At 35.7% G+C, this 13,505-nt stretch overlaps 1 protein-coding gene across 3 annotated transcripts in view; it reads left to right on the top strand.

Moving 5' to 3' along the window:
* Arhgap24 (Rho GTPase activating protein 24) overlaps positions 1-13,505 on the top strand; it is a 460,279-nt gene that overhangs the window by 91,246 nt on the left and 355,528 nt on the right. For all 3 annotated transcript variants that reach the window (XM_090343274.1, XM_090343273.1, XM_090343272.1), the window contains one exon: positions 4,468-4,667. In XM_090343274.1, the coding sequence (XP_090199400.1) occupies positions 4,488-4,667 (180 nt within the window). In that variant the 5' untranslated portion in view covers positions 4,468-4,487. The remainder of the gene's footprint in view (positions 1-4,467; positions 4,668-13,505) is intronic.

The raw sequence follows: 13,505 nt of genomic DNA, 5'->3' as shown, positions 1-13,505 counted from the left end.
TAAGGTATTAACTATAATTAAAAAGAGCCCTGAAGCAGGGTGCTGGTGGCTCATGCCTGTAATCCTAGTTACTCAGGAGTCTGGAACCTGAGGATCTCTTTTCAAAGCCAGCTAAGCCAATGAACTACCAAAAAGCTGAAAGAAGATCTGTGGTTTATATGGTGGAGTATTATCTTTAAGTACTAAAGCTCAGCAACAGTGCTTAGGCCCTGCATTAAAGCCCAGGACCAGACCTCACAGGACTCTCAAAATATTATTTGTAGGAATTCTATCATCGTTGTTACGTAGCTTCATTTATAGATTTAGCAGTTACTTGCTGAGCATCGGGGAGGCATTGTGGAGGTTGTAGGGAGGAAAACCACATTCTTGAGCTTCATGAAGTTTAAGATCTGTTTATGGGTAACAAAAAATCAGAAATTTAAATGTAGAGACACAGAGAAAATGAACAGGTTTTAGGTTGAGTCTTTGATGAGAAAGTATAGGCTATGCAAAGAGATGGAGTCAGGTAATTCTAGAGACAGATTAGCAAATATTAAAGCACCAAACCTAAAGGAGTGAGTATGTGTGGATTGGAGGGTGGAGATGGGCAGGAAGTGGCAGGATATTAGAAAGATAAATGAGTGCCTGATAGTTCAGAGACTATCAGGTTTGGAAAGTCTTTGTGTTTTGAAATAAGTACAGTGGGAAGCCCATAAAATTTCCAGACACAGTATCATTGTCTTCTTAAAAGTTCACTTTGGAAGCAATTTGAGGAATAATATAAGTGTATATACTTGTCTGTTTTCATTTGTGAGTAAATATAGAACACAGAAACACCAGTTGGAAAGCTACTAGAATTCTCTCCTTCAGAAGATGGCCAGGACCACAGGGTAGGGTTTCCTTCAGACCCAATAATGGAGAGGAATCCAATTAGATTGATTTTTACATATTTTGTATGTGTTATCTTTTCAGTTGATTGATTTGATATGTTGATGAGAGGGAATAAATAGTAAATCATTTAAAATGAATCTATGATTATATCATTTACTAAGAACAAGTTTAGAGCAGAATTGGTTTTACAGGTTATCCTGTGCACTTTAGATGTTTAGTGTTCAGCCAATCACAAAACTGAATAATTAACCAAACACTAATTGAGCTTTCTCACATACCAGACACTGTAATGACATATTGAGGACATCTGGTGTTCCTACAATTATAGGATTAAAAATGAAAGATTTCAAAGCATTAGAAAGAACTATAGTTTAGAATAAACTAATCCAGAATCCTTATTTTAATGAACAAATCAGAATTTGAAGCATTAAATGTGTCTAAAAATATGTAACTGTTTAGTAGAAAATCATTATATCCTTCTTGGTTATGATCAACATACTTGAATTTGTTTTAGTGAATTGTGATAATTAGTATTACATTAAAATACTTTTTGAACTATTCTGAAATCATGAGCATATAATTAGTTAACCAAGAGTTTAGTATGTAGTGCTTTTCTTGGTTTCAGTAAGACATAAACAAAGGTAAAAATTATGAACCATTTTCTAATGTATGAACATTCTTTTTCACTAAGGTATTAATAGTAGAGAAAATAGGGGGAGCTACTCACTTGTATTTCTATATTATTGATGGTTACTAATTATTTGGATTGAATTTAGAGGGATTTTTTTGGGGGGGAGCATATTTTTTAGAGGGGTATTTTTATACTCAATTAAAAGCATGAGCCTCAGAAGAAAGAAAGATTATCCACAAGAATTGTTTTGCTGTAATGTATTCTAATGGTGTGTGTGGGGGGAGGGGGTGTTTGTATGTGTTGATATGCTTGTTTTATGATCGTATTTTACTTTATATATTAAAATGTTTGGTCAAAGGATAAATAAACATGATAAAATAAGTTGAACAATTTAAATGCCAAAAGACAAAGAAAGAGAATATTTTTGTTTGGTCTAAATAAGCATATTTGTTATTTAAATTGTATTACAATATTTAATGCTTATTTAGGGTGGCTTTTTTTTTTGGCCAACCCTGGGCTTAGGCTCAGGGCCTGAGCACTGTCCTTGGGTTTTCTCAAGGCTAGAGCTCTATCACTTGAACCATAGACCATTTCTGGCTTTTTCTATGTATGTGGTACCGAGGAATTGAACTTGGGTCTTCATGTGTGCTAGGCAAGCACTCTACCACTAAGCCAAACTCCTGGCTCCTAGTGGGGGCTTTTATTTGCCATTTCACACTAGGTCAAGTTCTGTGAAAATGATTGAAAGTGCCTGCTGCGGGGTATAACAGACTTAAAACACTAGACATGCTAGACATGACCAAATCTGCACCTATACATGAGCACATAGGAGCAGAAAGCAGACAGAGACAATGGCCATTTGAATACCTCTAAAGCAAAGTTTTAAGATGAGCTGCAGAGGTGTGAAAGGGTATCAAGCAGAACAGCATTAAAACATAAAAAGATCAAAAGTAGATATTAAATGAGTTAAGTAGTAGTCAAGTGACCTATTTGAAGTTGAAAAGCACTTTCAAGAGAAGATCAAAGCAGTGCTAGAGAGATGGAAATATATTCCAGGGGAGGAGGCAACTCACAGGAAAGGAGGTTGAAATGATTAAAATACAATGCAATTAAAACCAAAGCTTCATCACTCTGCCTATAATGTCACAATGGTATTCAAGGAACTGGACCATGGTTAGTAATGAAAGGATAAACCTCATACTTCTAATGTAAATAAGGTCTCACAATCAAAATTTCAGAGAAGTGGAAACAAAGAAGTTGGGTAGAAACAAAGATTGCTGAAAATAAAAATCCAGTCAAAAAGATACATTGAATTCTGGAGTTGCCTATAGAACAATAAAATAGGGGCTTTATGTACTATTATATCTAAGGGAAATTTTTTTTGTTTCATGACTTAATCTCTAAACCTTCATCAAAGGCAGAAAGATAACCAGGCACTTTTACTTTCTCAGTACAAATGCATGCATATTAAATGTACTTAGTATCCATATACTGTCCTTTAGCAATTCTTTACACAAGGCTGACACTCGAGCAACAGCTTTACTTTTGGCTTTTTGATGGCTACTTGGAGATATATATATATCACAGACATTTTTTTCAGCAGTTGGCTTCAAACTATAATCCACAGATCTCAGCCTCCTGAGCATCAAGGCTTACAAGTGTGAGCCACCAGTGATTGCCCCCCTTCATTCTAAACACATAGTTTTAGTTCTCCCAGAAAGCCTGTATCTTGTGTTCCTACTGCAATCACTGAGCTTTCCAACTATTAATGACTATTTTCTCTACAATGAGCTCATGTTCTTAGTATGTGTAGGGTATGTGGACTTGAACTGTTTCACATATATCCTATCCTGAGCTATGAGACCACTTTTTCTTTTTTTCATGTATTTTATTGTAATTAATAGAAGGGTTACATTATATTCACCAGATAGAAGGTGCATTACTTCACAGAAATTGATACCCTTTTTCATATCTTGGTCCCCATTTCCCTCCCCTCACCACAGCCCCTCATCTTTTTTTCCTCCCTTCCCTATCTGACTTCAAATAACCAAATAAGCATATATACAATATGTCAGAGAACCAGGTGAAATACTGTAACAATATGAGATAACCAAGGGACAGCAAAAGAGATGAGAGTTAATATAGTACATTAAGGACAACAATCACTCATTATATGGCTTTTGTTTCTATACCCTGGAGAGACCACTTTTTCTTGAAGTTTGATGATGAATGGTGAGAAGGAATTTCAGCTCAGCCACATAGGCTTTTTGTTTTCTTTTACATGTTTTTCAGCTGTACTAACCTCTGATGAGCTAGAGAAACTTGCAAGGAGATACTCTGAAAGAAGGAGGGTAGCTCCATTTTGAGAAAATTTCACATTTGCAAACCAAATGTCTTCCATTAAACATTTTAAAATAGTCCTTTAAACTTGAAACATATGTAGGGCTAGTGTTTGTTCTGGTAGTCAGACTTGTCTATGTGCAGCAGATGTACACCGGATTTCTTTAATTCTACAGAGGAAAAAAAAAGTTCTCATTCCCTTGATGCTAAATCATTTAAGAAAGTCAGAAAGCACAAGCTTTCTCCAAATTTTATCTGGGTATGTTATTGGCAGATCTGTGGTTTGTTTCCAGAACATTGGCTAATGAGTTGGCAAACATTTTCTAACCTTTCCCCTTGCTTGTTCTTTTTTTTTTCTTTAAGAATAGAATTACTGGTTGCTCAAGTATATAATATTATCTACTCAAGAGGCTGGAATTTGAGGATATTAGTTCAAAACAGGCTGGACAGAGAAGTGTGAGATTCTTATCTCCAGTTAACCAGCAAAAAGGCAGAAGTGGAGTTGTAGCTCAGGTTGTGGAGTGCCAGCATTGAGAGAAAAAGAAAAAAGAATGTGATGTGTATAGGAGACAATGAACTATGATGGGGTATTTTATTCTTTCCATTTCATCTTGTCTTCTAAATAGGAATATCCATCTGCTTGATAATGGAGGAGAACAATGATTCCATGGAGAAGCCCCAGCAAGGCCAAGGGCGGCAGAATGCCATCAAGTGTGGGTGGCTGAGAAAGCAAGGAGGCTTTGTCAAGACTTGGCATGCCCGTTGGTTTGTGCTTAAAGGAGATCAGCTCTATTATTTCAAAGATGAAGATGAAACCAAGCCCTTGGTAAGTAGGAGAGCATAAAAAACATCATGGGGTTATGTGATGCAAGAAGCAGAGACAGAATGGCTGGAAACCAATGGAAACTGAGGCCTATTCTAGCTCTCTTGTTGCTCTCAACTTATGGGTGTCTCATGGTTTTTTTTTTTTTTTTTTTACTACTATTTGCTTTGATTTGGGAATGATGAACTGGCTAATTGAGGCCAAGAGGCAAACTATATTTGTGTATAGTTCATTTCAAGTTTTAGTAAGCTGGAACAGAATGTCTGAGTCCCCCAGGCTAACTGACTTCATGAGAAAATATGAATGGGCATTTATTAAGAGATGTAGCTCATAATCAAAACATCTTTGCTTTTTCTCCAGAATGGGTTGAAAGCGCAGATTTGAAGGGAAGTTATAAACAGAACTTTCAGTAATTTCTGCAGCATCTTTAGTGCGAGCCTGAGGCTTCCTTTCTGTCTTCACTCACATAAAATATGGATATGGTGCTGATATGTTCAACCACCGTGCATAAGATGCTCTTCTGGGGAAAGTTTCTGATTATTTGTGGTTCTGTAGAGGTCCTTTATTTTCTAGCCACAAATCTCAAGACTGTAATGAGAGAGAGAGAATGAGAGAGATCTCCATCTGCATTTTCAAAGCTGCAACAAGCTTTCCCAGCTTTCCTATAAACATCCCATAATAGCATGTTCTTGAGGTTGTTTCTTCTCCTGCTGAATTTCAAGAACTTCACTGGGAATTTGGACTGGGACTCACCCTGAGAGTTCCTGAGGTTTTAGAGCTGTCCTTTATCCTGTCATTTCTATTGTTTATTACCAATAGCAGTAAGAGTACATACTCTCAACTCCTGTCAATTTCTGAAATGCCTACTATTTTTAAGCATTTAACAGGGCTAAGAATGTGCATATATTGTCTTATGAAATATTTAAAGTAATCCTATGAGTACAATTTGTCTCATTTTTACTTGAAGCATCTAAGGTTCAGTAGTGCTCAAGTTCCCCAAAGTGAAATAATGGTGCTGTGATTGCACCTTAGATATCTCCAAGTTGATATGGACACAGCCAAAGACCACATAGTAAATTCTTAATTTTTTAAACTAATTTTAAGTAGTTGTACAAGGGGGTTTTAAGTCAACATGTCAGTTTATGAATACATTTCAGTTTTCTCAGTGTCACCCCTTCTTTTTTTTTATCCTTTATCTTTCTTTTTTTTTTTTTTTTTTTTTTTTTTTTTGCCAGTCCTGGGCTTGAGCTCAGGGCCTGAGCACTGTCCTTGGACTTTCTCAAGGCTAGAGCTCTACCACTTGAGCCTCCGCACCACTTCCGGCTTTTTTCTATGTATGTGGTACCGAGGAATCGAACCCGGGCCTTCATGCATGCTAGGCAAGCACTTTAACCACTAGGCCAAACTCCCGGCCCCTTTATCCTTTATCTTTCACAGATACCACAGATATATCACACTTCTGTGTTTCTTATTTAACCTGTCATATCAAAGCTTTTGAAATGTGGGGGGTTATTATATCAGATGAGCAAGTTATGGCTTAGAACACGAAACAATGCAACATGATCATATTAAATGTCAGAGGCAAAGTAATGAAGTTGTTCCTTTTCTTCACTCTCTTGGTTCCTTTCTCATTATATACCTTAATGTTCACATTAAGGAATTATTTCAAATATAAAGTTATTTTGGGGGAGGGTAATGGGTACCAAGACATGTGAAAGGGTATCAATGTATGTGAATTAATGCACCTTCTATCTGGCAAATATCATGTAACCCTTTTACTAATTACAATAAAAAAAATCCAAAAAAAAAAAGATAGTGGATAAAAAAAATTCAATGAAAAGGATCAGGTAAACGAATAGAAAGAGTAGAACATAGGCAATGTAATAAGGAGATTTAGTCATGGATTAATATATTGAGTATGATTAATTAATAAGATTCAGTATTAGAAATCATGGACAACTCCTCTGTACTATAAAGCAAAAAGAGTTGTGATCAACATTGATATAAATTGATTTCTTAGGCACAATCCAGGACGTAAATAGGTCATTAAAGGACCCAACAGATGTTTTGGGAGAAACAGATAAAATTAATAAAGAGGGTCCTCTTGGAGCTCAGTGTTTTGCAATAATGAAGGCAAGATTTATTTGACTTAGCCTAAGGTCAGCATTCCTCAAATGTGAGAAATTGCAGATATCAAATTAAGTGCACATGGACCCCAACTTTAGGAATCCTATCCTAAATTACTAAGAGAAGATTCAACCATATCATTTTTAGTACTATGTGGATATTTTCATAGAAAATGGAAATACAAATGAAAAAATGCAAAAGTCTTCTGATTAATGAAATTCTGCTTCAGAATGATAATGATTTTAATTTATAATATTTCTAGGAAATGTGTTTTGATATTACTGTGTTTATAAACTTAACTAAAATTAATAAAATGAAGCTGTATTGACAAAAGTACAAATTCTTTTCTGACTCAAACATAAACCATTGATGTTCTCCCAAGGAAGTTGTCCTAATCTTAATTTACAGTTAAGTCAGTAAAAATTTTGGACACATCACTTTGGGTTCTTTTTTAAATACCTTTCATAAGAATTCATTCTCTGGAAATTTTGACACAGTGCTTTTCAATTTCAATATTGTACACAAATATGTAGACCTGTATTGTGAAGAAAAGTCCAGTAAAAAATAATTTCTAAGTCATAGATCCATGGTAATGTTAAAAAACGCTCTCATTCCCAAGAAATGGACTACATTTCCTTGGTTACTACATACCTTTCTGTACCCACATGGAGACATGCCAGAGGCCAGGCTCTGGTCCACATACCAAAAATTAATATTATTAGGTATAATCCACATTGTATAATTCAACAGTCATGTCAAATAAATTTTAGAGAAATAAACATGTACATAAAGAACATCATGAAAATTGGTGAAAGTGGGAAAACATACCTCCTTTCATATGCCTGTGTGTAATAGCCAATATGCTATTGTTACTTAATGATCAATAAGGAATTAGCTATGAAAGCTCCTTGGTTTGCTTGCAGTCACCTTCAACTTTCCCCCTGTCCTTCCATTAATCCTTGATTCTTTTTTAAATTTTATTCTTTTGCCAGTACTGGGGCATAAACCCAGGGCCTGAGTACTGTCCTTGGGCTTTCTCAAGGATAGAACTCTACTACTTGAGCCTCAGCACCACAGCCTTTCAAATATTCAAACACCTGCCTGTGTTTGAGGACTGCAAGCTGTAATTGCCTTCTCTCTTGTATTTTCATTTTGAGCAAAAGGCAAAAGTGACCATAGTTCTTTTCTTTTAGGAAGATACTTGTGAAAATGACTTTCCAGTTCTAACCATATATTTACAGTTCTCCTCAAAATATAGCACTTTTTGATTTAAAATAAATAAAAATGTTTTAGTATACTGTAATCATTACAAAAATGGAGCCCACCTGCAAGTTTAGCGTATCCTAAATAAAACTTTTCCATTAACCAATTTGCTATTCACACGTACGCTTACAGAGAGACATAGTTCCAACGCATTTACATACTAATGTTGATTTGGATTGTTTCTGCTGGGTCTAGTCAAATTGTGAAAATATACAATTTTTGTCACCCCGAAGTGTCTACTGTGGAGACCTTGTATAGCTATATTTTCCCAAGTGTTTTGGTTAATACTTCCTACTTGATATTTTTAATCTTACAGTACAGACATAGCATAAAAAGAAAAGTTATAAATAGAATTGTGAACCATAATCGAGTGGCTCACACCTGTAATTCTAACTGCTCAGGAGGATAATATCTGAGGATTCTGGTTCAAAGCCAGTCTGCACAGGAAAGTTTTTAAGACTCTTATCTCCAGTTGACCAGAAAAGAGATGAAGGAAGTAGAGCTGTGGGTGAGGTGGTAAAGCGTAACGCTCAGAGACCTCAGCCAGGCCCAGCCCTAGGATTGGTGTACACACTTATGAAAAAATTATAAAACTATCTTATCTTTTTACTGTATAACCTGTGACTGTGACAGAAACTTTCTAAAAACTGTTGAACCAGTTTTGAAATTCATGAAAATATTATTCGTGTTTTATTATTGTCCTACTGTCCATTTTTTCACTAATAAAATGAATGAATGAAGATATTGTAACAGAAATAAAGAATGAATATTATAGTTTCCTTAAAATAAATAACTTGTGCAGGTTTAATTGACCCAATGATCAATTCTGCATTCTCTTTGGACCTGTCTGTTTTACTTCTATCACAAATGTGTGGTCACTTAAGCAAAAAGCTACCTTTTGCCTTGGACTAAGTCGGTGAATATCTCTGACACACTCTCAAGCTTGAAAGTGACAGTAGGACACATCGATTTTTAGAAGCCAATCTGAGACACCTGATAAAATGGCTAAAATCCAAACCCATACTAACCCAATTAATCTAGTTTAGACTTTCTACAACAAATATTGATCCAATTGTGCAAGAATGTTTTTTCTGGACATGATGACTATGGCAGTCTATTAGATCAAAATGGAACCTAGAAGACTAAAGAATTTTGAGTAATTATGCAAAAGCAAGCCTCAAAATATATAACAATGGATTGATTTTTTAAAGGATAATGCCTCATTCTGCATACTTAATAAAATGAAATCTAGAAGTATGTAAGGCAATTCGTGTTTTCTTTTATAAAACATGAGCCTGAGCCCCAATTGATGTGCTGAAAATAATACTAAAAATGATGGAACTTGAATTTTATCCTCATATCTAAAGCAAACTGCTCTGTAGCAGCTTGGTCCTTTCATATTTAAGAGATATATAAAAATTGGCCCAGAACATGGCCTAGTAGTAGAGTGCTTGCCTATTATGGATTAAGCCCTGGGTTCAATTCCTCAGTACCACATACATAGAAAAATCTGGAAGTGATACTGTGGCTCAAGTGGTAGAGCTTAGCTTTGAGAAAGCCCAAGGACAGTGCTCAGGCCCTGAATTCAAGCCCGGGATGGGCAAAAGAAAAGGAGAGACAAAACATAATATTAATATAAAGTATTCTATTCTGCAGTCGATTGGATGATTTCTGGCTAGTTCTCTCTCCATAGCATGCAGGCATACCATTTATTTATTTGAGAATAAAGGATTTTGAGTTAAGCTGGGTCGAATCTTGGCTCATCTTTTTACTAACCATGATACATTTAGCAAGTGGTGTAACTGATTTTCAGTCTTAAGGAACTTGTCTGTATAATAACACCCAAACAATGAAAACCCCATAACATTAGTATAATGAATAAATAGAGAATTTGTGTAGATAGCCTTAGAAAGCAATGGCACTAGAAGGCATGAAACAAATATTACCTATTTTATTATGTTATCTAATTTATCTTAAGATATCTATTTATACTACTCATTTTATCTGTTATTAACATATAATACATATGTTTTAAATTTCTAACATACCTGTTGAGGTAATCCCTAGATTCTAGGAAACATAATAGTACTCTAGAGTCCACCACTAGTTACTTGCCTTGAGTAAGATACTAAACTTCATACTATCTTATTCTCATGTGGAAAATTAAATCAATAACAATATGTACTTCACAGTTATTAGCAGTACATGACTTGTGCCAACTGCATCACAGGAAGCACTTAGTGTAGATTAGCCATTAGTCCACTTACCACCCTGACCATAAGTATTCACTATGTCAGTAGTTCACAAGTTTGGAGATATAACCTGCATCTTACTAATTTCATGATGAAAGAAATAATAATCCACCAAGTTAAGACTGAAGAGTTTGGTTTAATTTTGCTGTTTTGGCTACTGATAACACTAACATTAGAGCAGAGGATAACTCAATTCCCTGTGTCCATCTGTGCCATCAAACATAAAAATCATATGGAAAATATCCCTGAAACACCAGTGTTCACTCTTGCAATGTCTTTCCCTTTGGCTTAAATTATTTTTGGAGCTCTTTCAGAGATGATAAACATAGTTATGATGACAGCTAATGAGACTTAGGGGAATCTTTTTGGGAAGATTAGAGCCATTCAACTTTTGTTTCCACTGTAACATTTATCAACACCAATTTGGTAGAGAAAGTACTGGAACTGAATCCCTTGAGCATGGCTTTTAATTTTAACCTCTAGTGATAAATTCTTTTGTTTGTGATGCATTTCAACATATGAACCAGATAGTACATATTTGTATACTCTCATTAGCAGAGAGTTGGTCATTTTCCATTATGCCAAGTAATAGCAGAGAGAAATTCAGGGGTAATAGAAGTAGGCAGAAATGTAATTTGAACATTTACATTTTATAACAATGTCTTAAAGGGATACATTTTTTCCTGACAAAGGAAATATTTGACAGCCAGTTATTACCCATTGTCTTTAACATTTCTCTTAGGCAGTTGTCCTTAGTTTTATCCCACCTGGATCTAGCTATTCTCCATTTTTCTGAAGATATTGCCATATGCTACTAATCAGTGCAAGCTATTTAAATTATACTTGGAGGATTGGTCTTCTTCTCCTTTGTGTGCTGTTCTCAATGCTCACCAACATAGTGGCACACCCTTCTCATTATTGCCAAATAACACACCACACAATGCACAAACAATGATATATTCCTATGTGACATGTTCATTATTTGTTTTGCAGCTCTTAAGAATGTGAGTTCTTCATAATTGACTATTATGTGTAATGCTGTTGTGAGTACTTGGGCACAAGTTTTTTGGGTTACTTTTGCCAGCTCTGTGGCTAGAGTCAGGGCCTGGGCACTACTCTTCAGCTTTCTTAAGGCTAGTACTCTACCACTTGAGCCACAGCACCACTTCCAACTTTTACTGCGTGTGTGGTACCAAGGAATGGAACCCAGGGCTTCCTGCATACTATGCAAGCAATCTACCACTAGGCTACATTCCCAACTCCATGTACACATTTTTGTTTGGACATGTTTTTATTTCTCTTGAGTACATGGTAGGATATAGAATTGCAAGGTCTTTTATTGACTATGTTTAATCTGATGAATCATGCCAGTTAGTATTAATTATTCAGTTTCAACCTAATTTTAAACTCAAGTCTGAAATTCAGTTTAAATTTCATCTATACCCTGTAACACCTACCCCAGCAAGACTTCAGTAGGCTGGAGACACCTGCACCCTGTACACTCATCTTCCTTGCTCGCCAATGCCTAATAGTGTGTGTGTGTGTGTGTGTGTGTGTGTGTGTGTGTGTGTGTGTGCGCGCGCCTGTGTGTATGTATATGAGAGACAGAGAAATATATTTACAGATAGAGACAGACAGAGAGACAGGCACAGAAAGACTGAGACAGATGGAGGCACTGAAACAGTCACAGACATGAGAGGAAGAGACAGAAATGGAGGGGGGTAGAGAAGAGAAAAAGAAGACAGGGAAAGGGAAATGGAGATGGTGTCCCAAAGGGCTGGATAATGTCTTGTTCTCTTTGAAGTTCATCCTCTGAGGGCTGTCAGGGAGAAAGAGGAGAATAAGAATACTTCTATCTCTCCATAACACCCATGGCTGTGGTCACGTGAAAAATGTGCCTTCCTGTCTGATTACTAGCCCTTGATCACCACGTTGAGTGTGTGGGTTCTGATGTTGGAAAGAAGGCTGTATGTTGCCCTCTACTTTTACATTTTAGTTCTGTGGATTACACTCCCTTCCAGAACCACATTAAGAAGGGACCTACAATTCAAGTTTTACTTAAACTCAATGGAAGTCCACAGCCGGTACATTCAATTGCCATATAAAATATGGAGCTGTAGCTTTTCCACCTTGCCAGACAACTTTATCTATCTTGCCATTCATCTCTAATTATTATCTGTTCAGGTGCACATACCAGCATCTTAAGCACATGATTAAGTTGCTAATTTTCCCAGTTGCTAGAGACTTTTAGTTTTTTCTTTTGACTTGAAAGGTTGAGGGGTTATGGCTTGTTCTCCAGATTTTTTTTGCACTAGGAAGAAGGTAGGACAAGCTATCATGCTAATGCTGATTGCAATGTTGACATTTGATTGAGCTTGATTCCATTCTCTTATATCTTAGAAGAGGAAACACTTGATCCCATTTTGTTCCTGCTTTTCGATTCCAGAAACCAGTCCTCTACCAAAGGATAATTCATACTCAATATTATATTAGAACAGTTTTATGTAATTTTATATAAATTTACATTTTTACCTTATGACTTCATAAATCAATTTTCCATGAATTTTCGTCTCCTGGATAAGTGGGGAAAAATTCTCTCCTTACCTAATCTAGAGTTTGTCAAAATCTATCATGTGTCTGGTTTATGATCATTAACTTGAAACAGTTATTCTCATTTATGATCTATACATGTTGCCATATGCATGAAGATTATTTTTAATATTTGAAAATATGAGGTATTAAATACATAATATAGGACATATAATGGGATTTATGATAATTTCCTACCTTCTACTTATTTTTCCTGTTTGTGTTATAGGCATTTAATGAGATAATCTGAATCAATTCTTTCAATATTGTCTTTGGTTCATTTCTAAGAATCTAGATTTCTAATTCAGCATATATATGTCTCTTTTATTATTAAAAATTTAATGCAGCTAGACACTTACCTCTACTTGGTTTGGCTTGTGCCCAGTCTTGGAAAACTATAATGTGGATGATAAAAAATAGGAATTGAACCTGTAAACATGCACTTATTCTGTTAGATACTGGCTCAGCAGGCTGCAAACCTGACCTTGCTTGAGGCAAGCGTTAGATATTTGAATTAATCAACATAGCTGTAACTGTGGTATTTAACACTCATAACCTCCTTCAGGGACAGCAGAAGATGGCAGCAAGTAAGATCCTAGTGCATTTTTCA

The sequence above is a fragment of the Megascapheus bottae genome, chromosome 13 (genome assembly GCF_031878675.1).
Source record: "Megascapheus bottae isolate mThoBot1 chromosome 13, mThoBot2.hap1, whole genome shotgun sequence".
Lineage (NCBI taxonomy): Eukaryota > Metazoa > Chordata > Mammalia > Rodentia > Geomyidae > Megascapheus > Megascapheus bottae.
This window is presented reverse-complemented; position numbering and strand designations above follow the sequence as displayed.